A 27422-nucleotide genomic window follows, 5' to 3' on the forward strand; every position below is an offset into this window, starting at 1 on the left:
CGTGTGGCACTATCTACAGACGGCTGTGTGGCACTACCTACAGGGGGCTGTGTGGCACTACCTACACAGGGTTCTGGCACAATCTGCAGAGGTTTGTGTAGCACTATCTACAGAGGGCTGTGTGGCACTATCTACAGGGGGCATCTGTGAGTGGTGGGCTGATGGTAATTTTACTGTGAGTGGCAGGCTGATGGTAATTTTACTGTAAGTGGGGGGGCTGATTTTTTTTCCAATGGTGCCTCGAGTCCGAAAAGGTTGGGAAACTCTGTACTAGGCTACAGGATCATGCCGGCCTACGCTAGGATCCCGTCATCGGCGTTGTGGAGAAGCTCAGTTAGTTTGTTTGGGGGGGCAATGTCTACAAGGAGGAGGAGGGGGGTGTACGGCACTGTCTACAAGGAGGCGGGAGATTACGGCACTGTCTACAGAAAGGCTGTATGGCACAATCTACAGGGGGGCACTATCTACAAGGGGGGGGGCTGTGTGTGGTAGCCAGGGGTGGGGGGCTTTATACTGTGTGGATGCCACTAAGTGGACATTATACTGTGTAAGGGAACTTCTGGGTGCAATATACGGTGCGGGCACAATTAGAGGACAAAATACGGTGTCCTTGAAGGGGTTATAATATATTACATTATTAAATATTATTATTATACTGTATGTGGGGCACTAAAGGGGAATGATACTGTGTGGGGCCACCATACATTTTTCTGGGGCGTTATTTTTATGATGGGATGGGGCGCCGAAAGATAATTTTGCACAGTGCGCCAACTATCCTAAGGCCGGACCTTGGCCCACACACTGAGCCCGCACCATATGCTGCAGGTGTCAGCCATGTATTACAGCTCACACCTCGCACTAACGGCCAGGAACAGAGAGAGCTATGATCCTGGCCTTTTAACTTCTTAGATGTCACAGTCAATAGCAACTGCGACAACTAAGCTGTTAGAAAGAGGGGGGTGGACCCCTTCCAACAGCGCATTACGACCAAGACGCAATCGCGGTTTGGCGATGATTGTTACGGCAACCCGGAGGCCTAATAAATAACCCCAGGTCTGCCTTCTTTCTGCTCCTGTTAAGCCCTGCCTCTGGTAGGGCTTAAAAGAAGCCGGTAAAAGTGACAATATACTGCAATACATTTGTATTGCAGTTTATTGTACCAGTGATCTCATGATTGCTGGTTCAAATCCACTAGACGGACTCATAAAAAATGCAAAAAATAGTTAAAGTTTTCAGTAGTGTACAAAAATGTAAAAAATATTAAAAAGTAAAAAAAAAAAACCTTTTACAGTTTCTCAAGTAATGTAAAAAAACAAACAAAAAAAAACCAACAAAATTGGTATTGCCGCATCCGTAAAAGTCAGAACTATTACAATATATTATTTAACCCGAATGGTGAAGGCCGTTGGAAAAAAATAACAAACTGCCAGAATCACTGTTTTTTGGTCACCTTAGCTCTAAAAGAAATGTAATAAAAAGTGATCAAAAGTCAAATGTACAAAAAATTGTACCAATAAAAACTACAGCTCGTCCCGTAAAAATTAAGCTCTCACACTGCTCAATCGACGAAAAAAGAAAGAAAGTTATGACTCTCAGAATATGGTAACAGAAAACAATTTTTTATATAACAAAAGGTTTTGTTTTTTTAAAAGTAGTAAAAACATTGAAAAAAACTATATAAATTTAGTATCGCATTGACCAGCAGAATAAAGTTAAGTTGTTGTTTATACTGTATGGAAAAAGTCGTAAAAACGAAACCCAGAAAACAATGTCGGACTGTATTCACTGTATTCACTATTTAATGGTAAAAGAGTTTCGTTCATATAATTTCGAGTTAATTACAGCCTGAAGGAACGATTAAAATAGTAATTCTTTATTAATGATATTATAAAAGCTGGCTCTCAAGCCCCTTAAATCCTAAGCGGTCAGAGATGTGGGAGGCGTCAGTAAGTGCTAGTACATGTATCCAGCCATTGATCATGCACTCTCCTTATAGTATACACTTTCTCTGGAACCTTGCCACAAGTGATATAATCCAACGCGTTTCAGTACCCCAGGTTCATGGAGTACATCATCAGGGATTAAGTTTAATTGGTATTATAGCCGGTATGCACTGTTTTGTGCTTATAGAAATAGCGTGCACTATTAGCGTGCACTAATTCACTGGCCGCATACGCGCCGGAGAAATTCCAGATGTTTAAAGGCTTAAGCCCTCCCACCGACTGACGTGGGGTGACCTGCCGACCAATCCTAATCAAGCACGTCATTTACTGACGTCCCGGATCGTGGAACGCATCCAAAGTCTCAGCCAGTCAGCGAACCTGGACACCGAAGCATCCATAGTAACCCTGGGGAGCTCCAGGCGGTTTGGAATTGCATTGTATTCAATGCAGATTCACAGGTAAACAAAGCGAGGATTTAACCCTGTGTATATTATTGTTCCCCAATAGACACATACTTGCTGAAACTAGACTAAGGTAGCTAAAATATTAACATAGAAGCTATGGTCATGCGATGTTAAAATACATCGGCACTATGGATGTCATACAATTGTATGCATTAACTTTGAGCCCTTAGTAGGTTATTAGTGGGGTATCATCGCCTAGGGTAAATATACATAAGAAAAAAATAGGGTAGAATAAAGAGAAGCACCCGGACTCGGGTGTCCATAGTAGTATAATTTATAACAGATATTTAAAGTTTGATCCACAGGCCATAATCAAAGGAGATAAACCTGGTATTGGGAAAAAGGGTATACTGGGAGTAAGGTACATGTATACAGTCAGAACCAAATTGGATGCATGAGGCCTAATGATGAAAAGTCCAACTTTGTGCATGTGTAGAATTAGGGACAAAAGGGATCAGGATGTAATAGGGAAATAGGTACAGGTCAGATTAAGCATTTGTATGAAATCTGTTCATTTAGGCCAGATGGGTTAATGGTTTGTAATCGAAAAATCCATTGTGCTTCTTTCTGCAAGGTTTTTTTCTCAATGTTTCCACCTCTTGCTGATGGTCTGATGGATTCGATTCCTTGAAAACCGAGGGTCTTGGTATCCCCCTTATGGCATTCCCACACATGGCGAGACACCGCAGTGTCCTCCTTTCTTCTAATATCTCCTATATGTTCCCGAATCCTCTTCCCGAACTCCCTATTTGTCTTTCCAACATATTGTCGCTGACATCCACATGTAATAAGATAGCCAATATCTTTGGTTCTGCAATTTTTATACGACCCGTCGTCAAAAATCTCACCAGTACTCGAGCTTCTAAAGCTTTTGCTGCATGCTATAGATTCATATGCCCTACACGAGCCGCGTCGATAGGTGCCCAACAAACCCTTATTTAACCAAGTGATCGATCTAGTCTGTGGATTCAGATGGCTATGTATCAGGCGATCACTCAGATTTCGTCCCCTCCTATATGTGACCATGGGGTATTCCCCTACCAGGGGACTGCTGAGATCCCTTTAACACAGTCTGAAGGTTGGTTATTAAAATGTCGAGTTCAGGCAAGGTTGGGGGTGCATGAAATAAGTCTGCAGAGGCAAGGACATATGACATATATTTGGCTTGCCTGTCCTGTGGCAAGCGCCGACACTGGCCTGCAACTGCAAGACCAAATCCATCAATATCATCAACATCTCTAATTCTCTCAAGGTGAAAACTGGACCTGATTTTTCTGCTGTGGAGGGGACTTTCCAAACTAGGTGAAGTGGTCATCCTTGAAAGCCAGGATTGTTGTTCTGATGCATGAACAGACTCTTCTAATCCTGATGCTGCTTCCTCTTCCAGCATTTCATTTTCTCTGGAATGATATTCCTCTTGTTCCTTAGGCATTTCCAGCTGTTCAGGAACATTTTCTTCAGTTCTAAAAGGTAAAAAGAGCAAATTTGTTTTTAAAAATGTATTAACCCCTTCAAGACGTAGCCTGTTTTGGCCTTGCGGCACAGACATTTTTTTCAAATCTGACATGTGTTACTTTATGTGGTAATAAGTTTGGAATGCTTATACCTATCCAAGCGATTCTAAGGCTGGCTTCACACAGAGTTTTTTTGTAGGAGGAAAATCTGCCTCAAAATTCCGTTTGGAATTTTGAGGCAGATTTTCCTCTGCCTGCACGCCAATTTTCGCGACGTTTTTCGCCTGCGGCCATTGTGCACCGCGGGCATAAAACACTTCGAAATACGGTTTCTCTGCCTCCCATTGATGTCAAAGGGAGGTCAGAGGCGTAAACGCCCGAAGATAGGGCATGTCCCTTCTTTTTCCCGCGAGCCGGTTTTTCCGTTCGTGGGAAAAAAATGCCTCCTCCTCCCATTAAAAATAAATTGGAGGCAATTACGGATGTTTTTTGGTGCGTTTTGCGGAGCGGTTACCACGTCAAACAACTCGCCAAAAAACTCAGTGTGAACCGGCCCTAAGACTGTTTTCTCGTGACCTATTGTAGTTTATGTGACATATTTGGTTGACAAATGTAATATTTATTTGTGAAAAACACCAACGTTTCGAGAAGATGTGCAAAAAAATAGAATTTAAATGTATCTGCTTGTAAGTAGATTTAGCATGTAATGCATATTTATTTATAGTTAGCGTTTTAGGTTACATTGGTGTTCGCAGTGTGCTTTCGCCATTTTTTTTGCGTGCTGTATATTTGCAGTCACAGGTGCTCTTGCACCTGCAAACACGTTTTGTGTCATTTTGTTGGAATGTGCTGTTCAAACTTTTGTGTTTATGTGCTCCATATATGTAAGGTTAGTCACTGCCTCCATTTTTTGTTCTTGCACTCCTCCCATTCTGCCCTGGGTGATTTTAATTAGTTTAATGCTGATTCCTACCATCCCCAGATATATGTAGGCTTAGTCCCAGTTCCGGGTGTATTTGCAGAGTAGGTCCCCACCTACGGAGGACGCCTTGTCGTGGCAGGTGGGCAAACACTTTTTGATCATAATGTACACTAAGAACCTCCCCATTGTAAGTAGATTTAGCATGTAATGCATATTTATTTATATTTAGTGGTTTAGGTTACATTGGTGTTCGCAGTGTGCTGTCACCATTTTTTGTGTGCTGCTTGTAAGACAGATCATAATACCACATAAAATAGTTACTAGTTTACATTTTCCATATGTCTACTTTATGCTTGCATCGTTTTTTGAATATCCTTTTATTTTTAAAGGACATTACAACGTTTAGAACTTTAGCAGTAGTTTCTGACATTTTCAAGAAAATTACAAAAGGCTATTTTTCAGGGACCAGTTCAGTTCTGAAGTGACTTTGAGGGCCTTATATATTAGAAAGTCCCCATAAATCACCCCATTTTAAAAACTGCACCCCCTCAAAGTATTCAAAACAGCATTCTCAAAGTCGCTTAACCCTGTAGGGTATGTGCACACACACTAATTACGTCCGTAATTGACGGACGTATTTCGGCCGCAAGTACCGGACCGAACACAGTGCAAGGAGCTGGGCTCCTAGCATCATACTTATGTACGATGCTAGGAGTCCCTACCTCGCTGCAGGACAACTGTCTCGTACTGAAAACATGATTACAGTACGGGACAGCTGTCCTGCAGCGAGGCAGGGACTCCTAGCATCGTACATAAGTATGATGCTAGGAGCCCGGCTCCCTGCACTCTGTTCGGTCCGGGACTTGCGGCCGAAATACGTCCGTCAATTACGGACGTAATTAGTGTGTGTGCACATACCCTTAGGCATTTCACAGGAATTAAAGCAACGTAGAGGTGAAATTTTAGAATTTCATTTATTTTGCCGAAATTCATAAGTAATAAAAAATTTTGTGTAACACAAAAGGTTTTACCAGAGAAACACAACTCAATATTTATTGCCCAAATTCTGCAGATCTTAGAAATATCTTACATGTGGCCCTAGTGTGCTAATGGACTGAAACACAGGAGCACCTAGTGGATTTTGGGGCCTCCTTTTTTTTAGAATATATTTTAGGCACCATGTCAGGTTTGAAGAGGTCTTCAAAAGTGGCCCCATTTTGTAAACTATACCCCTCAATGAATTTATCTAGGGAAATAGTCCGTTTTTAACCTTTCTTTTTTTGCTAAATTAATTGGAATTAGTGTGTGAAGATGAAAATATACTTTTGTTTCTGAAAAAAACATCGAGAAAAAGCACCCAAACATTTGTAAAGCAATTTCTCCCGATTACGGCAATACCCAATATGTGGTAATAAACTGCAGTTTAGACCCACAGCAGGGCTCAGAAAGGAAGGAGCACCATTTGGATTTTTTAGCTCAGATTTTGCTGGAATGCTTTTCGGTGCCATGTCGTGTTTGCAACATCCTGGAAGGTACAAAGCAGTGGAAATCCCCCAAAATCTACTTTTTCTGAACAAAACATAGAATTTTTCCATTTTTACAAGGTAGAAAGGAGAAAAAGCACCCCAACATTTGTAAAGCAATTTCTCCCGATTACGGCAATAATTCCCCCACCTCGTCTCCAAGCAGAAGAAATTTTATAATTATTTCTTGGTACTCCAATTAGGTAGCCAGGTAGCCAGCTTTACGGAAAATTAAAAATGAATTGTACAGTTCCATCTGTACAAGGTACACTGCCTAGCTTTTTCCCATGGCACTGTACAGTTTTAACACCTGGTCATTCAGGTCAACCCCCCCATGGATTTATTATATGCCTTAATGCACATAGGCTTCATCGTGGATGTTGTGAGTCCACGTGTGGGGACAGGGGTGCAGTTGGCATTATGCATAGATGTCAGCATGCAAACATCTTTTTTATCCCGGTTTTTCAGTCACAGGACCCCATCCTGCAGCAATGCCCTGCTTTCTCCAATTTGCAGGGATTGGCTCATGAGGGTCTTGGGAAGGTGCCGCTGTTTTTTTGGACTGTCCCACACGCCTGTTTTTTTTTGTCTTTTAGACATTTGAACAGGGGTACACTTGTGTACCAGTTGCCAAAGTACAAGTTGTACTTCTGATCTAACATTGGGTGCAGGAGGACCCACACTATCTTCCCTGTTCTGGACAGGACTGGGGGACAATTTGGGGGCTGTATTATCTGGTCCATCCCCTCATAGATCCGGAAGCATGTGTGTATCCGGTCTCACACAGCTTGTGGACCTTTATCCCGTACCTGGCGCGCTTATTGGGCAAATATTGGCAAAACTTCAACCCGCCCATGATGTGAACCAGGGATTCATCAACTGAAATCTCTTTGTCGAGAGTGTCGATTTTGGAAATTTTTTGGGAGAAAAGGCTTATGAGGGGCCTTATTTTAAAAAGTCTGTCAGAATTGGAGTGATCATGCCGGGGGCATTGGGAGCTGTCACTAAAGTGCAGACATTTTTGGAGGGCCTCAAAGCAGAGTCTGGTCATAGTATTTCGGTACAACAGACAATGATATAAAATGCCCGTGGACCAATAGGATCTCACTTTGGGCTTTTTAGTGAGATGCATGTTGAGGACTAATCCCCAATATGTTTGCATTTCTGCACAATTAGTCGGTTGCCAACGATTTGGCTGGGCATAAAAGGAGTTGGGGTGTTCGGCTATAAATTGGTGGGCGTAAACGTTGGTTTGGTCCATGATAAGTTCTATCAAATTGTCGATACAGAACAATTTGAAAAATCCAATTAGAGGCTGCCCTTCTGTGTGCACATGAATTCCTGCCGCAGCAGTATATTCTGGGATTTTGGGGGTCTAAATGGTTGGTAGTGACCAATCACTGCTGGCAGTACCAGTCAGGCAGAACGTCAGTTTCAGGGTTAGGCAGAACGTCAGTTTCAGGGTTAGGCAGAACCTGGGCACTAACCCTCCTGTGACTATGAGGAGGTTCCTCACTGTCACTGAAGGAGGAGGAGGCCGAGAGAAAGAACTCTGGTTCCTCACCACTCGCTGAGTCCGTATCGGACGCGATCAAGGTATACGCCTCTTCAGCGATGTAATGTTACGCAGCCATTTTATTAATTTGTGTGTGTGTATAATATATATATATATATATATATATATATATATATATATGTAGTTTATACACACGTAGCTGTAACAAACAGTTGTATAAGAGTTTTTTTCCTTTCTTCACATAAAACAGTAACGCTTAATAACTCTGACACACTAAGTTTTTTTGGGTTTTTACATTTTTTCACGGAAAACACTAAACACTAACACTGACAAACACAATTTTTTTTTGTTAATAACACTTAGTACCATCTACTAACTGATACTGACTAAAGGTCTGTTCACATCACCGTTCGCTTTCCGTTCCGGGGTTCCGTCTGAGGTTTCCGTCAGGTGAACCCCGCAATGGAAAGTCAAACTGAAACCACAGCTTCCGTTTTCGTCACCATTGATATCAATGGTCACGGAAACATTGCTAATCAATAGCGGAGTTGACTGCGCTATTGATTCCGTCGGAAAAATGGAAACCTGCCAGAATGGTGACAAACGGAAACCATTAGCAATGTTTCCGTCACCATTGATATCAATGGTGACTGAAACGGAAGCTGTGGTTTCAGTTTGACTTTCAAGTTGCGGGGTTCACCCGACGGAAACCTCTGACGGAACCCCGCAACGGAAAGCCATTGTTGATGTAAACGGGCCCTTACTGACAAGTGATGCGACTGACAGTGACGGATTGACACTAACTGACAAGTGACGCGACTGACGCTACGGATTGACACTGACAACTGATTGACTAACTGACGCGACATATTGACATAGACGACCTAAACAACTACCTAACAACTAAATTATTTTTAGTGATTTATGGACGGAAAAGAAAAAAAGAAAATCTCCCTTATACACTGGGAGGTGTGTGGGGTCACACACTAGGAACAGGGGAGCAGGAAATTAGGGGTTAATTCTGATTTTAACTTTGTGTGGGGCACACAACATGACACAGGCTTTGATCTCGCCAACTTCTCTTCACCATGAAAGTGATCAGAGCCTGTGTCCGGTATTATTCACCCGCCCTGTGTGAAAAACGCACTGTGATTGGCGGGTCACATGGGGCGGGGGGGCATAGTAACTGTTCCCGGACTGAATTACAAGTCCCAGGAAAGGTTTTTAACAGGTTTATTTGGAGAAACGATGTAATCGGTGGATCTGTAGAGATCCACTGATTACATTGATCGCTGGCATTGGACCGCCTTTACGGGTCTGTTGCCGGTGACTGGGGAGTGTTAGCTGTCGGGGGGGTTTACCCACCCACGGCTAAAAACGCACTGTGATTGCTACTGTGGTTGCCACAGCAATCGCCGGCAATGGACCGCTGCTATTGGTACATTGCCGGTCACATGGGGCATATGGGTGTTCCATAGTAACCGTTCCCGGACTTAATTACAAGTCCTGGAAACGGTTTTTAACACTTTATTTGCACAAATGATGTAAATCGGTGGATCTGTATAGATCCACCGATTACATCGATCGCCGGCATTGGACCACTTTTACGGGTCCATTGCCGGTGACTGGAGAGTGTTAGCTGTCGGTGACCTCCCAGTTCCCGCTGCACACTGTCACCGACAGAGGCAAGGACATATGACATATATTTGGCTTTCCTGCCTGCAAGGCCAAATCCACCAATATCATCAACATTTCCAACTTTTTCATGGTGAAAACTTTACCTGCTTTTGCTGCTGTGGAGGGGACTTTCCAACCCCCTTCTAAGTGACGTGGTCACCCTTGAAGGCCAGGATTGTTGTTCTGATGCATGATCAGACTCTTCTAATCCCGATGCTGCTTCCTTTTCCAGCAGTTCATTTTCTCTGAAATTATATTCCACTTGTTCCTCAGGCATTTCCAGCTGTTCAGGTACGTTCTCTTCAGTTCTAAAAGGTAAAAAGAGCAAATTTGTTTTTAACAATGTATTAAACTGATGACCCACAAGTACTTTAGAGAGGAGACTGCTGAGCTTTCTCCGTCCTAGTCCGAAGGTTGATCATTAACTGGTTGCCGACCGTCGGCTGTATGTAAACGGCCAGCGGTCGAGGTTCTTAACCCCTTCAAGACGCAGCCCTTTTTCAAATTTTCCCTTTTGTTTTTTTCTCCCAACAGTTCAAAAGCTATAATTTTTTTATTTTTCCGTCTAGATCGCCATACGAGGGCTTGTTTTTTCCAGGACACCATTTATTGTACTGCATAATGTACTGGGAAGATGAACAAAAATTATTTGTGGGGTGAAATGGGCAAAAAACAGCGATTACATCATATTTTGGGGGGTTTTGTTATTACGGTGTCCATCAGACAGTAAAAACGACATTCACCTTATTCTACAGGTTGATACGCTTACGGCAATACCAAATTTATAGGTTTTGTTTTAGGTTTTACCACTTTTAAAAAAATAAAACCATTTGCTAAATTAAAAAAAACTTTTGTGTCGCCATATTCTGAGAGCCATAACGGTTTTTATTTTTCCATCAATTTAGCGATGTGAGGGCATACGTTTTGCGGGGCGAGCTGTAGTTTTCACTGATACCATTTTAGGGTATATGCGACTTTTTGCTCATTTTCTATTTTTTATTTTTTTGGAGCGCTATGGTGACCAAAAAACAGCAATTTGCGTGTTTTATATATATATTTTTTAAAGCATTCACTGAGCGGGTTAAACAACGCTATATTATGATAGTTTGGACTTTTACAGACGCGGCGATACCAGTTATGTTAACTTTTATTTTTCTAACATTGATTTAGGGGAAAAATGTGAAAGTTTTTTTTTTTGAACTTTTAATACCTTTTTGTTATGCTCCAAAAACAATCTTTATTTAATGTTTTTTTACTTTTTTTATTAGTCCACGTAGGGGACTTGAAGCAGCGATCGTTGGATCGCTTGCATGATATACTGCAATACTAATGTATTGCACTATATCGTGATTCTGACAGTCTCCTTTGAAGCCCTGCCGGAGGCAGAGCTTCAAAGGAGTACAAAGATGGCAGACCTGGGGGCTTTTGTTCGGCCCCCAGGCTGCCATAGCAACCGTTGTAACCGGCCGATCGTGCCGCGGTGAGGGGGGCGCAATGCCGTGTTTGAGGGGGCACCCCCCTGATTCTAACACTTTAAATGCAGCGGTCGCAATTGATCACGGCATTTAAGGTGTTAAACGGGCGGAACCAAAGTGAACTTTGATGATTCCTCCCATTGCAGGGAGGTGTCGGCTGCGTGTAACAGCCGTCACCCGCTGTGCATGGAGCGAGCTCAGCCCGTGAGCTCGCTCCATACTTCCCCTTAACCCTCATCACTTACAGTTACGTGATTTTGCGTGAAGGGGTTAAAACCCACGCCATAGTGTAAATACAGCGCAGGTTTTAGCTGGGCTGCCCAAGCGATCTGGCAGCTAAATGTCGGGTGCCTGGCAGTGACTGCCAGGGACCCTGAAGAGAAGACAGAAGCCGCTTTCACTGCTTCTATCTTCTCTGATCTATGCCTCTATTGGTCCCGGTAATCATGTGACTGTTCACATGATCGCCAGGATGCTGTTAGTGGAAGGGTGCAGCTGGGTCAAAGTACCCAGCGGGGCCTTATTAGTGACAATAGTCACTATAACAGGGCTGATCTCCTGTAACTGGGGCTGCTGTGTAGCCCCAGTTACAGTGGAGAGACAAGGTGTAAAAGAAAAAAAATAAAGTCCCCCAAAGGTCTTTTCTGAACTTTGAGGAACAGACCATAATAATAAAAAATAAAATAGAGTGCAAATAAATTAAATAATAAATACACATAAAATACCAACTCCAAAAAAACATTCCCCACGCCAATCATTGTTGTAATGCTAGCCCTGACACATTTTAGGGAGGAGACTGCTGAGCTTTCTCCGACCTATTTCGAAGGTTGGTTACTAACCGCCGGCTGTATGTAAACGGCCGGCGATCGAATTCCTTAAAACCGGCGCCAAAGAATATCTATAGCACAGTTACAGTAAAAAAAACAAGGTGTAAAAGAAAAAATTTTATTAAATGAAGCCCCCGAAAGGTCTTTTCTGACCTTTGAGGGACAGACCATAATAATAATAAAAAATAAAATTAAAATAAACTGCAAATAAATTGAATAATAAATACACGTAAAATACCCAGTAAAAAAAAAAAAAGTTCCCCACGCCAATCATTGTCGTAATGCCAGCCCTGACCCATTTACCCTAAAATGGACATGTAATATATAAAAGTTTACGGTAGATAATGACGATCACAGAGAAAAGGTCTAATTAGGGTAAAACTATATTATTTAAAAAAAAATAAAAATAATAAGCTGAAAGTAAAACATTACTTTTTTTACTATTATTTTCAAACTATAAGTCCAAAATTCTAAAATAGTTGGAGGATGTGTAGAAAAATGATAAAAAATAAAGCATTTTCTACGAAAAACTAACGCAAGCTAAAAATTGCTAAACAGTGTCTGGTACTGAAGGCTAAAAAAAGCCCGGTCCTGAACCGGTTAAAATGTCGAGTTCGTGCAAGGTTAGGTATGCAGAAAATAAGTCTGCAGAGGCAAGTACATATGACATATATTTGACTTGCCTGTCCTGTGGCATGCGTTGACCCTGGTCTGCAACTGCAAGACCAAATCCATCAATATTATCAAGGTCTCTAACTTTCACATGGTGAAAACTTGACCTGCTTTTGCTGCTGTGGAGGGGACTTTGCAACAACCCCCTTATTGGTGCAGTGGCCACACTTGAAGGCCCAGATTGTTGTTCTGATGCATGTTCAGGATGTACGAATTCTGACATTGTGGCCTCATCTAGCATTTCATTTTCTCTGGAATGATATTCCTCTTGTTCCTCAGGGATTTCCAGCTGTTCAGGTACATTTTCTTCAGTTCTAAAAAGGTAAAAAGAGTACTTCTTTTAGACAAATGTTTTAAACTGATGATCCACAAGAACTAGGTTGCTTAGTAAAATGTTGAGTTCAGGCTAGGTTGGGGGTGCATGAAATTAGTCTACAGGGGCAAGGACATATGACATATATTTGGCTTGCCTGTCCCGTGGCAAGTGCCGACACTGGCCTGCAACTACAAGGCCAAATCCATCAATATCATATATATCTCCAACTCTCTCAGGGTGAAAACTTTACCTGCTTTTGCTGCTGTGGAGGGGACTCTGCAACCCCCTTCTAGGTGCAGTGTCCACCCTTGAAGGTCCTGACTTTGCTGCCTCTTCCAGCAGTTCATTTTCTTTGGAATAATATTCATCTAGCTCCTCAGGCATTTCCAGCTGTTCAGGAACATTTTCTTCAGTTCTAAAACGGAAAATGAGTAATAAGTTTTTACCGGTAATTCAATTTCAATGAGTCCAAATGTTGAAATAGGAACACAGGTTAAATTTCCATTCCACACCCTACTACCTCTAGCTGCTTACAAATTATTACTCATGCACCGGAGCTAATGCATCATAATTATTTTCTTACATAACTCTTAAAATAGAGCGTAATATAAGTAATGCTGTCATGTTGAAGTCATGTTATTGATTTATCAGTGGGAACTAATTCCTCTTTTACCAATTTTTCCCGCTTAACTTCATCACGAGAGAAATATCAAACAAAGCCATGGAAGGACCATAGTCTGCAAGACTTTATCTACAGGATAAGTCCTGAGAGTGTGATACAGCTAGTCTGTACAGACTGCTTAATAGAAGCATTAGACCGAGCAACCCTAGAGACCAAAATACAATGAGTTGAGTGGGCTTTAGAGAATTAAATGCCATGTACACGTTTGAAAGGGAGTTATTTATTTTTTTATGAAAAGTTCAAACAGTGTGATTGGTGAAACTTTAGAATTCCTTTTTATTAAAAATTATTTTTCTTTTTTGAGATACAGCTGCTCTGTATTCTATATACAGAGCAGCTGTATCATTTGTTTTACACTGAATCAGTCAGTCCTGCGGACTCGATGGGTTTATTGTCAGCGGGTACTGCGTTTCTCGCACACGCAGGATCCACCTGTAATCTATCAAATATAAGTTACTATTTTACTACTGTGTTGAGGTGTAGAATAATACTACAATCCACAAATAGATGTAACCGTCTTCCTGCTTTGTTTAGAAGTATTTGGAACAGTCCATATTAAAACTAGCCAAGAGGTTTTGAGTCTCCGAACATCTCTGCTTATTTTAATATGGACTGTTCTACGGTTTTCAAACATGTGAGCGCATTGAGTTGCTACAATTTAGTATCAGTGGTTTGTGTCTTATATATATATATATATATACACTACCGTTCAAAAGTTTGAGGTCACCCAGACAATTTTGTGTTTTCCATGAAAACTCACACTTATATTTATCAAATGAGTTGCAAAATGACTAGAAAATATAGTCAAGACATTGACAAGGTTATAAATAATGATTTTTATTTGAAATAATAATTTTCTCCTTCAAACTTTGCTTTCGTCAAAGAATGTTCCATTTGCAGCAATTACAGCATTGCAGACCTTTGGCATTCTAGCTGTTAATTTGCTGAGGTAATCGGGAGAACTTTCACCTCATGCTTCCAGAAGCCCCTCCCACAAGTTGGATTGGCTTGATGGGCACTTCTTGCATACCATACGGTCAAGCTGCTCCCACAACAGCTCTTTGAGGTTGAGATCTGGTGACTGCTCTGGCCACTCGATTACAGATAGAATACCAGCTGCCTGCTTCTTCCCTAAATAGTTCTTGCATAATTTGGAGGTGTGCTTTGGGTCATTGTCCTGTTGTTGGATGAAATTGGCTCCAATCAATCGCTGTCCACAGGGTATGGCATGGCGTTGCAAAATGGAGTGATAGCCTTCCTTATTCAAAATCCCTTTTACCTTGTACAAATCTCCCACTTTACCAGCACCAAAGCAACCCCAGACCATCACATTACCTCCACCATGCTTGACAGATGGCGTCAGTCACTCTTCCAGCATCTTTTCAGTTGTTCTGCGTCTCACAAATGTTCTTCTGTGTGATCCAAACATCTCAAACTCTGATTCGTCTGTCCATAACACTTTTTTCCAATCTTCCTCTGTCCAATGTCTGTGTGCTTTTGCCCATATTAATCTTTTCCTTTTATTAGCCAGTCTCAGATATGGCTTTTTCTTTGCCACTCTGCCCTGAAGGCCAGCATCCCGGAGTCGCATCTTCACTGTAGACGTTGACACTGGCGTTTTGCGGGTACTATTTAATGAAGCTGCCAGTTGAGGACCTGTGAGGCATCTATTTCTCAAACTAGAGACTCTAATGTACTTGTCTGGTTGCTCAGTTGTGCAGCGGGGCCTCCCACTTCTCTTTCTACTCTGGTTAGAGCCTGTGTGTGCTGTCCTCTGAAGGGAGTAGTACACACCGTTGTAGGAAATCTTCAGTTACTTGGCAATTTCTCGCATAGAATAGCCTTAATTTCTAAGAACAAGAATAGACTGTCGAGTTTCACATGAAAGCTCTCTTTTTCTAGCCATTTTGAGAGTTTAATCAAACCCACAAATGTAATGCTCCAGATTCTCAACTAGCTCAAAGGGTTGCATTATTTGGCGTGTTACAAGAGCTTATCTTATGCTTTTCTCTATATCTATTTTTGTAAGTATGGAATAAACTCGTGGAATTTGTAGTTTCCAAAAGGTAGTGCACTATCTCCTTTTTCTGCCTTGTTGGAGATTTAGAACATCAAGTACGAGGATCTACACAGCAAGCAGTTGCAATTCTGCAGTTTCATTTCAGTGTGGAACCACAAGTACCAGCGAGATATACACACCAGTGGAAATTTGGATCGTTCTTTCTGCATGCTAGCTGGGGGAAGGTCAAACCCTTGATGGAAACTTCAGACTTTACATCGACAACCGTCTGAGCGGTAAAAAACTATCATTTTGTCTCTTTTTAGCTCAAAGGAAGGTCAGTTTTATAGCTCCTCTAAACAGCAAAACTGTTTACAGCGGTGCTAACATAATTGCACAAGGGTTTAAGTGTTTTCTAATCATCCATTATGCTTCTTACACAGTTAGCAAACACAATGTACCATTAGAACACTGGAGTGATGGTTTGCTGGAAATGGGCCTCTATACATCTATGTAGATATTGCATTAAAAAAACAGACGTTTGCAGCTAGAATAGTCATTTAGCACATTAACAATGTATAGAGTGTATTTCTGATTAATTTTAAGTTATCTTCATTGAAAAAAACGGCGCTTTTCTTTCAAAAATAAGGAAATTTCTAAGTGACCCTAAACTTTTGAACGACAGAGCTGAAACGTTGCACAGGGGGCAATAAAAGTACCCTTTTTTCACATTTACTGCGGAGTGCTGCCTATTCTTTGAATATTATATATATATATATATATATATATATATATATATATATATATATGCTATTGCTGTATACAGAAGAATAAGAAGCATTTAATGAATGCTCCTTACAAGGGATCATTATATGTGGGGAGGTTTTTCTAATGATTGATTGCTAGCATTGGAATAAGCTATTGAGCCATGTGGACTGGAGTAAGGAGAAGAAATTTGTTATTCTGAGAAACTGAAGCCTATTATATTTGTAGGACATTGCTTAGTTGCAGACAGGTCTATCTGAGGAAGTCAACCTCTGCTATCCAAGAAAAAGGAGAAGACTTCCTGGTTCCATTTGCCTGGATCGAGTCCTGTGATGAGTTTGCCACTACTAATGATAGGAAAACATTAGGGGAAATTTACTAATACTGTCTTAAGTTCAGACAGCTTAGAATGATTTAGACTAAATGCACCAACTTTATCACAGGGGCTCATGCTAAATGATAAATTTGGCGCATCTTAAGAAAAATATTTCAAACTTTAAACCACCTTGGACCTGTTTAGCTTGCGACAAGTATTTGTGCCAGGAAATGGCTAAAAAATGGGCTTGATGTGTCGCAAACTAAAACAAGCCAAAATCACGCCAATTTTTTACAAAATACAAACATGGCACAAAAAATATATATATTTCTGGCTCAAGAAAATAATAAATGACATTCCATCAAAACAGGCACACAACTAGACAGAATCGAGGCACAGCAAGGACAATAAATCTGTCTTATGGCCTTTGGCCCAGGAAAAGCTCTTTGTGTAGGGTTTGTTGTCTTTGGTCCCACTGATAGCGAATGAGAGGGACTGTTGCTGAATTATCCAAATACATCTGGATGCAATCTTCCAGTCATCCAGATATAGAACAATAAAATGTACTCGAGTCCCATGTAGGCCACTTTATTTGCTACAACTCTGGTAAAACTTATGGGAGCTGAAGAGATTCCAAATGATAGTGTTACAAACTAAAACACTGGAATACAGAATTCTTTTCTATAGCGAACCTTAGGATTTTTTTTTATCACTCATATGAATAGGGAAATCATAGTTCTCGCAGTTTCAAGGTGGTCATTACTGGGTTCTTTTTTATCAGAAAAACTACACATTTGTTATGACTCCATCTTGAATCTCCAATACTTGATGAAAGTATTTTGAAATCTCAGGATCAAATAGAATAACATTGGAATCAAATAGAATAACAATTATTATTAATACTTTGTCCTACAAGTAAAATAACCATTATAACTGAAAAGTTTTTTAGCACAAAATATTACATCTGCAACTTTTAATACTTACTTGTAACGGCCATGGCCACGGACCGTCGTTCCTACTCACCAATCGACAGCCGTGGCAATGACTCTGAGTGCTGGCCGGCATCTCCTTCCTACTAGACGCCAACACTGACTTCCGCCTTTCTTCACTGGGTCCCGTAGTGCGAGCACATGAAAAGAATCTCTAATTAGCCCATGATCACCCTGGGCTATAAAAGGGGCTCTGCCCATTCACTCATTGCCTGAGCGTTGGTGTGTTTACCCATGTAAGTCTTAGCAAATGGTCCCTTAGTGTTACCCTATTCCCATTGTTCCCGTGCCCTTCTACCTGTATCTTGTGCTATATTTGTTCCTGAGCTTCAGAGTGTTGGAGTCGTGTTGACACTTATTTATTGATATTATGTGAACATTTAGTCAAATATTTTTTGGGAATTGGAATATGTTTAGTAATATTTTAATGGCAGTGAATTATTTGATTAGTGGATTAACTGTTTGATAAATAAATTGCTTTTATCTGTGGATTTTGTGGTTTTAAATGTTTCTTTTAGCAGAACTGTTGTGGGCAGGGGTTTATCTGTGTTTGACTGAATATCACCTATACATTTTATTTATTTATAATAAGTGCATTTTATTAATATCGCATTATATGAGCTGTTCCTCCAATTCCTCCTTCTGGCACCGAACTGAGGTAAAAGATGTACGCCAGCATCCAAACGTTTTTGATGGGGGAAGACTGGTCGATGATCACAAATATTTGAGGTGGCAAGAGGAAAATTCTATTCAATATCGCTTTCGTAAAAAGACTGCTTGGTGATAACAAATTCTTGAAGTGGCAAGAGGCAAATTCTATTCAGTATCCCTCTCTTAAAATGAAGTCTCTCTCCACTTGACAGTCCTGGCCTCACTGTTTCCATGGGCACTGTCTTGAGAATTAAATCTCTATGTTTTTCCTCTTTGGGGTAACTTTAATTTTGGGACTCTTTTCCCATATATTTCTGTGTGTGGGAATTTGAGTGTCAAATTTTTTCCATTTGGAGTTTTTATGCTACTTTGGAAAGCCTTTTTTCTTATCTACTACCTTGTATAGAATTTTCCTTAGGAATCATCCATTTTTGTAGGATAAGATAATCTTGCATAAATATAGATCAATAAACTCTCCTTCTGTACCTAGCTTTTATAACTTTTTCTATATGCATTGTATTCCTCACAGCCCGTCACCAGACACAGGGTCCCCTTTCATCCAGAATATGACCTTGTCCTCAGTAAGAATAGGAAACACTAGAGGTACGAAGGTGGGGAGGGGTAATTTAGTCTGTGTTCCTGTTCCTACTGGGGTCAAGGGGCAACACTTTAAATAAATTATTCTTTTAATTTATGCATTCACTTTTCAAGAATATGAGTGATACTTACCGCTGGATTTTCATGGTTGGTAAAACCTCATCAAAATCCTGGAATCTCTTTCTCTTTGAGGTAGTGGATTCCTCTCTTTCCTGGTACACCAGAACCTTTTTTTTCATGGGATCAACTATCAGAATTTGAAATGCAATATTGGGAAAAGTGTGAACAACGTAGGAAATAAGGAAGTTCCTCAGCCCATCCATAGAATATAAAAAGAGCTTTATTTGTTCATCTTAAAAATCCAAGGAGGGCACAGGTTAGGCGTGTTACAGCTTAAATGTTTCAAACAAGACTCTTCTTACTCATGTTATGAGTAAGAACAGTCTTGTTCGAAATGCGTAAGCTCTAACACGTAAACTGTAACACGCCTAACCTGTGCCCTCCTTGGATATTTAAGATGAACAAATAAAGCTCTTTTTATATTATATGGGTGTTCTGAGAAACTTCATTCTTTCCTACGTTGTATAAATCTCTTGCCAGCCTGCAAGCCCCCTCCTCGATGCACTTTGCTACTTTTTCCATTAAAGTGTTAACATAGTCTTATTCAAAACATTATTTTTTTTTAAAATAAACATATTTTTGAAAAGCTTCAGACTAAGTCATCCCATTACCATTAGAGGGTGAGCAATTTAATAATAGTTGTCTTGTTTTTTGACCCACCTATAGTTGACAGAGTATTAACAAACTTAAATTAAACAAAGCATGCTGCTTAAAACTTGCACACCATCTCCACTGTAGACACCATGTATTTTATCTAGTACGAACTCCCAATACTGGACACGTAGAACCTAATCATATCTTGTATCCCAACCTATGCACCCTTTTACAGGGGACACAATGTAGCCTCCCCTCCTTGCCCACTTGATACCAGGCAACTTACTTATCTCCCATACCCACTAGGGTTGCACGGTGCATTGAAATATCACTGCTATTTGATGCCATGCACCCGCAAACTATTCAATACCATTAATTCATGTATTTTGATACTAAGCTGTGCGGCCGCACAGCTTAGTATTGTAACACATGAATTTAGTCAGTAGCATGATGTGATGGCCCTAAAGACAGAGAACATGGCAGGTGCACTGCTAAACACCCCCATGTTCGGTCTTCAGCACAAATGTGCTTGCGATCAGGAGTGGGGCAATTGCTGTTTTACACAGCCGCAACCCCTTTCTGACGGAGATCAGAGAAACCTCTGATCTCCACGGCTATTCCCTTGAATGCCACGATCAAAGCTGACTGCGGCATTCAGGGAAAATGAGCAGGGGGGACCTCCCATTTAAATGCATCACAGGGAATCCCTGTGACACGATCGAGGGGACATACCATATATGAGCAGGCCGCACAGGGTCCATTGAAGGACTCCAGGAAAGTCTGACCATATTTCCTGTTGTTAGGGCATACTTAGGTATGTCCTAACTGCCTGTGTACTATTAGTACACCGGCTAATGTACTGGCATAAAGTAATAAAAAATTGTAAAAATATACAAATGCACATTCTTTTTTACAATAAACATTATTAAAATAAGTCCCAATCTATAAAATAATATACATATTTAGCGTCGTCACAAACGGAAAAACCTGTACAACAAATTTATAGCGTCATTTGTGATAGGTGTATGCTGTAAAAAAGAATAGAAAAACAGTTTTTTTCTGCATTTAAAAAAAAATAAAATGTAAATAAATTAAGCGATATTGTAAATGTACCATAAAACAAAGTTTCATACAGCTATGTCAAGCAAAAAAAACTTATTTTATTTCCAAGAGGAAAAAATAAAACGTTGTTCTGTCCCCAAAGCCAAAATTGGCAATGTCCATAAGGGGTTAACCCAATGTTGGCATTATGTGAGGGAAATAATGGGGTCACTTATTAATGTGAGGCACATGGTGTTATTAATTATGAACTTCCATGTGCCTCACATTAATAGTAATTAACCCCATCATATACCATTAACCCAATGTTGCCCATTATGACTCTAAGGTACATGATGGGGTTAATCACTATTAATGTGAGGCACATGGAGGTTCAAAGTTAATAACACCATGTGCCTCACATTAGAAAATAGGACATTTTTTTTTTTTATTGTTGGAAGTATCGTTTTGGTATAGAAAATCACAATAATATACGAAGTATCGGTATCGAAGTCCAAATTGTGGTATCATTACCACCCCTAATACCCACTGCATACCAGTATCCAACTTTATTAACTCCCCTCTGGACAATGGGAACCAGCAACTTGCACATTTATTTTTATGCTAAATAACAAATAAATGTATATGGCTAGAGTAGAATTAATCTGTCCATTTCCTTTTCTCATTATCCATCAAGTAGAGCCACCTTGGGACAGAATACGGTGGCTATCAATGATTCTCTGTATATCCATATAAGATCTAAACCGTAAATGTAGGCTACAAACACCATCAAATACAATTATCCACTACGAGAAAAAAATACCTGAACCCTGATTTTCTGAAGTTTCATGCAGATAATTCCCAGCCTGAAAGAATAAAATGAGAAGTAAGTAAATCTGCTTGCTGACGTTATAGACTTAGTATTTAATATTCTTTAAAGGGGTTGTCCACGACTGGACAACTGATGATGTATCCACAGAATAGGTCATCAGTATATGATCAGTGGGGGTCGTCCGACAACTGGTCCCTGCAACCATAAGCTGCTCCGTCTGCCTCCGGGCACCGAATGTCCATGCCGGATGCAGATGGCTCCGGTCACGGAATAGCGGCCGAGCTGCAGCTCTGCTCCAATTCAAGTGATTAGGAGCAGAGCTGTAGTTCTGCAAAATGGCTGATATGCAGTGGTCGGAGCCATCTGCTTCTGGTTCCAATTACTGCATGCCTTTCAAAACATCTGGCGCCCGGAGGCAGCTGAACGGTGCGGGGTCAGGGTGTCGGACCTCCACCGATCATATACTGGTGACCGATGCAGTGGATAAGTCATGAGTTGTCCGGTCGTGGACAACCCCTTTAACTGTCTGATTAGGACATAAGGGTATATTTAAAAACAGGTAGTTTATCTCTTGCTGACTGTCAAGCTTGGATCCGGGTTCTAGACACCTGAGATACAGTCCTACATACCTCACAGGTAGGTACACTTCATGTCTGTATATTTACTTTATTAAACACTTTAAAATTGTATACTGGTAATATCAATATTAAGCGATATGTCTTGTACTTAGTATAGAGAGAGTGATGCATTTTAGTTTGGGGTTTAGTGTGAACTCTTGCTCATCTCACTGGACTTTCTGTATTTTCTGTAAATTTTAAAAAGGAGAACACTTCATTTTGTATACTTGCTGTTCTTTACCTCTCAACAGATTGTATGGCTGGTACCCCACTCACTAGTAGAAGTTGGTTATATATTACTGTAATACATAGTTGTGCTAATTCCCAGCAAGTTAAACAGGAGCCTGGCTTTACACTGTGTGCTTCTTATACATAGTGTCGGTCACATATTATTACAAAGTAACATACAATTATCTCCTATTAAATCGGTATATTATGTGCTGATGAGCACATATAGCAGATCAGTATATATAAGAATACTGTGCTCTAATTAAAAACATAAAAAAACAAAACAGTAAGTACGGAACTGTTTTCAAGCGAAAACAGCCCCTGATTTTCAGACGTTTTTTAAGCAACCAGCGTTTTTTGCGGTGCTTTTTACGGCCATTTTTGGAACGATTATTCTATTGCGTCAATGAAAAACGGCTCCAAAAACGGCTCAAGAAGTGACATGCACTCCTTTTTACGAGGCTTTTTTTACGCGTGCGCGTAAAAAACGCCCCGTGAGAACAGAACGCTGTTTTTCCCATTGAAATCAATGGCCAGATGTTTGGAGGCATTCACCCCCGGCAATTTTAACCACTTTTTGGGGCGTTTACGGCCTGAAAAACGGCTGAAAATAGGCCGTGTGAACATACCCTCAGCATTCAAGAGTACACCATGGAAAATCCCCAGCACAGCTAAATTATCCTCCAGAGGTACAGTAGAGGCTGAAAGTTTACATACACTTAATATGGATTGACACAGGAAGATTTTCTGCCTGGCAAAGGAGCACCAATCGACAATACAGCATGACGATCTGCGCTCGTTTACTCTATTTAAACTGAAAAATGATCAGAATGTATGGGGGATGAATTATTGTTAGTACGATCATTTGTCTACATACATTTTGAAACTTGTCACAATCGCATCTCCTGTTTACATAGAGAAATGTGAGGTTGACAAGCGACCATTTTTTTGGCCGCATAAAGGATCCGAACCGCCGTGAAAGAGCATTTGCTGTTTTGTCGGCTGATCGCCGCCCTGTTTACATAGGGCATTGATCGGGAGTGAGAGTTCGTACAACGCTTGTTCGCCCGATCATCAGCCCATGCAAAGGGCCTTTGGGCTTATGAGTTGTGAAAGTTTGAATGTCTTGATACCATTCCCCTGCTAAGTGAATTAGGGTATGTGCTTTATTTTCACATAAACTACTTTCAACATAATAGCGAAGGCTCGGCTCTGTCAAAAATCACTTTTGATGACAAGACTAGCGCAGAATGCAGCTTGCTTACTGTCAAAGCAGAGGAAACCACAGCAGAAACCCAACGAACGTCATTATATGAACAGAGCCTAATGGGTCAAACGTTTACATTGCCTTTTAATTGCTTATCTTGAAGCAAATGTTTGGGGTAACCTTCCAAAAGTTTCAGATCATACCAGAATTGTTGTCCATTCCTTAATTAGTGTGTCCATTACTTAATTGGTGTTAGTTTGTGTGCCTCCTTGCTAGGATATTTTTTTTTCACAGAGAGATATACTGCCGACAAGCGACCATTTTTTGGGGGCCACATAAAATGTCCGAACAGCCACGAACGAGCATTTGTTACTTTGTTGCATGACTGCTGCCAGGTTTACATAGGGCAATTATCGGGAACCAGGGTTCGTACGAACAATCGTTCACCCGATCATTGGCTTGTGTAAAAGGGCCTTTGGGCTTAAGACATTCAAACTTTTCACAACAACTCAAGCTGGCATACATTTCCTGTGTTAAATGGACACTAACTTTTCAAACAATTTATGCTAATCTAATAGTCTAATTATTAGATAATCTAGTATACCTAATATATATCAACTATTTAATTTACTGTTCCCTTCCTGTAATCTGCTGTCCCCGCCGTGTTGTCAAGAAAAATCCGTCCCTAGTTACAGGTGGAATACAGAAAGTGGGGGTCTCTTCACTGCCTGCCAATACAAGTCTATGGATAAGGGAGGGGGAGCAGGAGGAGGGAGCAGAGAGAGAAAGAGACACGGACACGCTGCCCATACAAGTCTATGGAGAGGGGAGGTGGCATTCGGAGCAGCATGAGAAAGACACAGACAGACCTGCTGCAGCTTCTGGTAAGTGTTACGGTCTCACCCCAGTGCTGGATTCTCAGCTACACTGCTCATTTCTGCTGTATAATCCCTGCCATGCTGCAGCAGATTCTATATGTATATGACAGAGATAGGATAGAAGGATTCTCCTTTTATACGTGTGCTTCGCCGACTAGCTCAGAGACAACTGAGAATTAGAGATAATGCCTGCAGTGGGGAAAACTGCTAAAAAAAATAAATGCAGAAAACAATGCATATAACAGCCAGAAATAACGTTATTCCTCATGTACAAACATGACAGCTTATTCTGAAAAGTCACCTGAAAATGATGTAATTACGCTCTAAGTAAATTAGTATCCGTTGGCAGTTCCTTCACTTTTGATGGCAAAAATAGTGCAGCATGCTGCTTGCTTACTGGCAAACAATGGAAACCACGGCAGAACCCCAATGGACTTTATTATGAGTCAATTGACTCTGTTGTGCTCTATTTGGCTTTGCCTAACACTGGATTCGGCACAGCGTGGTGGCATCTGTGAATGGAAGGCATGATGTAGATATAAACAGAGCCTAATGGGTCAAATGTTCACATACTCTTTTATCCATTCTGAAATTGGTGTTAGTTTGTGTGCCTCCTTGCTTTGACATGTTTTTTTTAGTTCAGTCCACAAATGTTGGGATTAAGGACAGGACTTTGTGATGGCTGCTTCAAGATTTTCACTTTTCTTGTCTTAATGATATTTTGTCACTACTTTGAAATAATGCTTAAGATCATTGTCCTGCTGGAAGGCCCAGTTTACAACCAAGTCCCAAGTTTCTGGCTGATGCCTTCATGTGTTGCTTCAGTATTTCTTTAGATAATTCTCCTTCCTCATAATGCGATCTATTCTCTGAAGTGCACTTGTTTTACGGCAAAACACATCCACAACATGATACTGCCCCCCATGCTTCACAAATGGGATGGTGTTAATTGGACTAACTCTTTCGCTGCCAGGGTTTTTTTTGACATTTAGCACTTCTCGTAGCCATGACAATTTTCACACTTTTGCCCCCTTACCTATATATTTTCTGAAAGTAGACACCTGGCAAAATGGCACTAAGCACTTTATATACACAGGCACCTTAAAGGTTATGTAAACCCTTGAAGACTATCTTTTTTTTTACTAAAACAATATATTATAGTGTTTAATGCAACTTCGTAATTGGTTTTTATCCATTTATTTTTTACTTTTTCAGATACAGCCTCTACATATCCTGGATACATAGAAGCTGTATCTTGCGCTTAAACCTGAATCTGTCAGGTCAGCCTATAATGCAATTTCTTACCAGAGTGTTATTTTTCATTAAAAAAATGCATACATACCACTTATGCCTATGTCTACAAGCACATATTTTCATAAAGTCACCAATATTAAAAAAAGATAACCTATTAAACTACAGGGATTACACACCTTAAAAAGTAAGTGCACCCCCAAACCCTATATATTTTCCCTGAAAGCAGACAACCTGATGATTACAATTGTCTTGACGTGCTGTTGGCAGCCATGTCCACCTTCCCGTAACTTTATGCCAAATATGGAATCATTTTTTTCTTTTTTTTTTAAATGCATTATAACATACATTGGCGCCTAAAACGCACATACAAGTAGAAGTTTACACACAAAAACAATGTAGCAATAATAGACCAAGGTGTGTAAAGTTCATATATACTCTACCACATACGTCTACATAAACAAGCTCAAAAACGCTGCAACAGCGGTCATCTACAATTGTGTTAAAAATATATACTGCACATGGTAATTAGCTACTATGCAACCCAAATCTTTATTTTACACACAACCACCTTCACACAACATTGCATCAGTGATTATCAGCAGAAATTGTATGAAAACTCAACTTTGCAACTAAAATGCATACTCAAGCAGACCCCTTGTGCAAAAAAAAATGCAAACAATTTTGAGATGTGAGCAGTTGACACATGCCACACGACTACGTTTATAGGTGTGTGTTAAAGAAATGCCAAACTCACAGGAATGCATCAACCAATTTTTGTATGCAAATAAATTTGGGATTCTATAGGTATATCATTTTCCATCCCCTATACAAACTCTACAGCTGTTTTCATACGTCGCAGTCAAATCAAGTTTTTTTGCTGTGATTTAAGAAAATCCTGTGAAAATTGCAGCAAAAAGCACAAATTGACAGCCAGGTGTAAACACAGACTAACCCAGATAAATAATCGCAATTCCCTAAACTTAATCTTATGCTTTAACGTATACGGATTTTTTATTTTTTATGGAACTAGTTGGAAACGATAATCAGTGGATGAAAATGAATTTTCTGACTAATGGAAATCTTTTCCATTCATCAGAAATATAGTCGAAATTCTTCTCCTGTGATAATCGTTATCACTAGGACTGTAGCGTGTAACGGGGTTTGTTAAAGAATCTGTCAGTGTATTTTACGCTAAAGACCGGACAGGATAGGGACAGTGTAAAATATGCAAACCTTATTGATGTTTGTGCATGGTGCAAGTGCTTGGCGTGACTTATTTAGCGCTGCGGAGACAATAAATAGGTGCAGAGGGGCGATTAGATGAAATACTGCTCATCTTCTCACTCCTTTTCTGCAAAAAAGACCCTCCCCATATGTGACAGAGAGCAAATATGCTTTCTGATTGATAATGCGGGTGTAACAGCTGCGGTCGCGGACTGCCTATGTTCCTACCCTTGCGACGGCCGCGACCGCAGACACTCTTGGCTTCCTGCCAGTGTCTCCCTCCTAGGAGACACCAGCACATGCGGCCGTCCTGCTCTGCTCTGAAACTCTAGTGTGCGTGCGCTCGGTCCCAGCCTTAAAGGGCCAGCGTGTGCACATGTGAAACCTTCCCTGACCAATCCCCAGATTACCCTGGACTATAACAGGGCCTCCGCCCTTCCACTCCTTACCTGAGCGTTTTTGTGGTCTACACATGTTCCTATTGCAAATGGTCCCTTAGTTGTTTCCTGCTCCCAGTGTTCCCGTATCCTGATTTCTGTATCCTGTTGCTGTATTTGTTTCCGGAGCCTTAGCCTTTAATTGGAGTAGATGTGTATCATCTGCCACGTCTGGCGTCATCTGCCATGTCAAGTTCCATCCGTG

The 27422-nt window shown here is 40.7% G+C and overlaps 1 protein-coding gene across 1 annotated transcript in view; it reads right to left on the bottom strand.

Annotated features, from left to right (window-relative positions):
* Nucleotides 1-1348: 1348 nt before the first annotated feature.
* PHF11 (PHD finger protein 11) overlaps nt 1349-27422 on the bottom strand; it is a 196737-nt gene continuing 170663 nt past the window's right edge. The window contains exons 18-23 of the mRNA XM_075851785.1: nt 21364-21406; nt 18921-19035; nt 13040-13204; nt 12485-12787; nt 9604-9807; nt 1349-3870 (exon numbers count right to left, since the gene is read on the bottom strand). Of these exons, the coding sequence (XP_075707900.1) occupies nt 3420-3870; nt 9604-9807; nt 12485-12787; nt 13040-13204; nt 18921-19035; nt 21364-21406 (1281 nt within the window). The 3' untranslated portion in view covers nt 1349-3419. The remainder of the gene's footprint in view (nt 3871-9603; nt 9808-12484; nt 12788-13039; nt 13205-18920; nt 19036-21363; nt 21407-27422) is intronic.

This window comes from Rhinoderma darwinii, chromosome 2 (genome assembly GCF_050947455.1).
Source record: "Rhinoderma darwinii isolate aRhiDar2 chromosome 2, aRhiDar2.hap1, whole genome shotgun sequence".
NCBI lineage: Eukaryota > Metazoa > Chordata > Amphibia > Anura > Rhinodermatidae > Rhinoderma > Rhinoderma darwinii.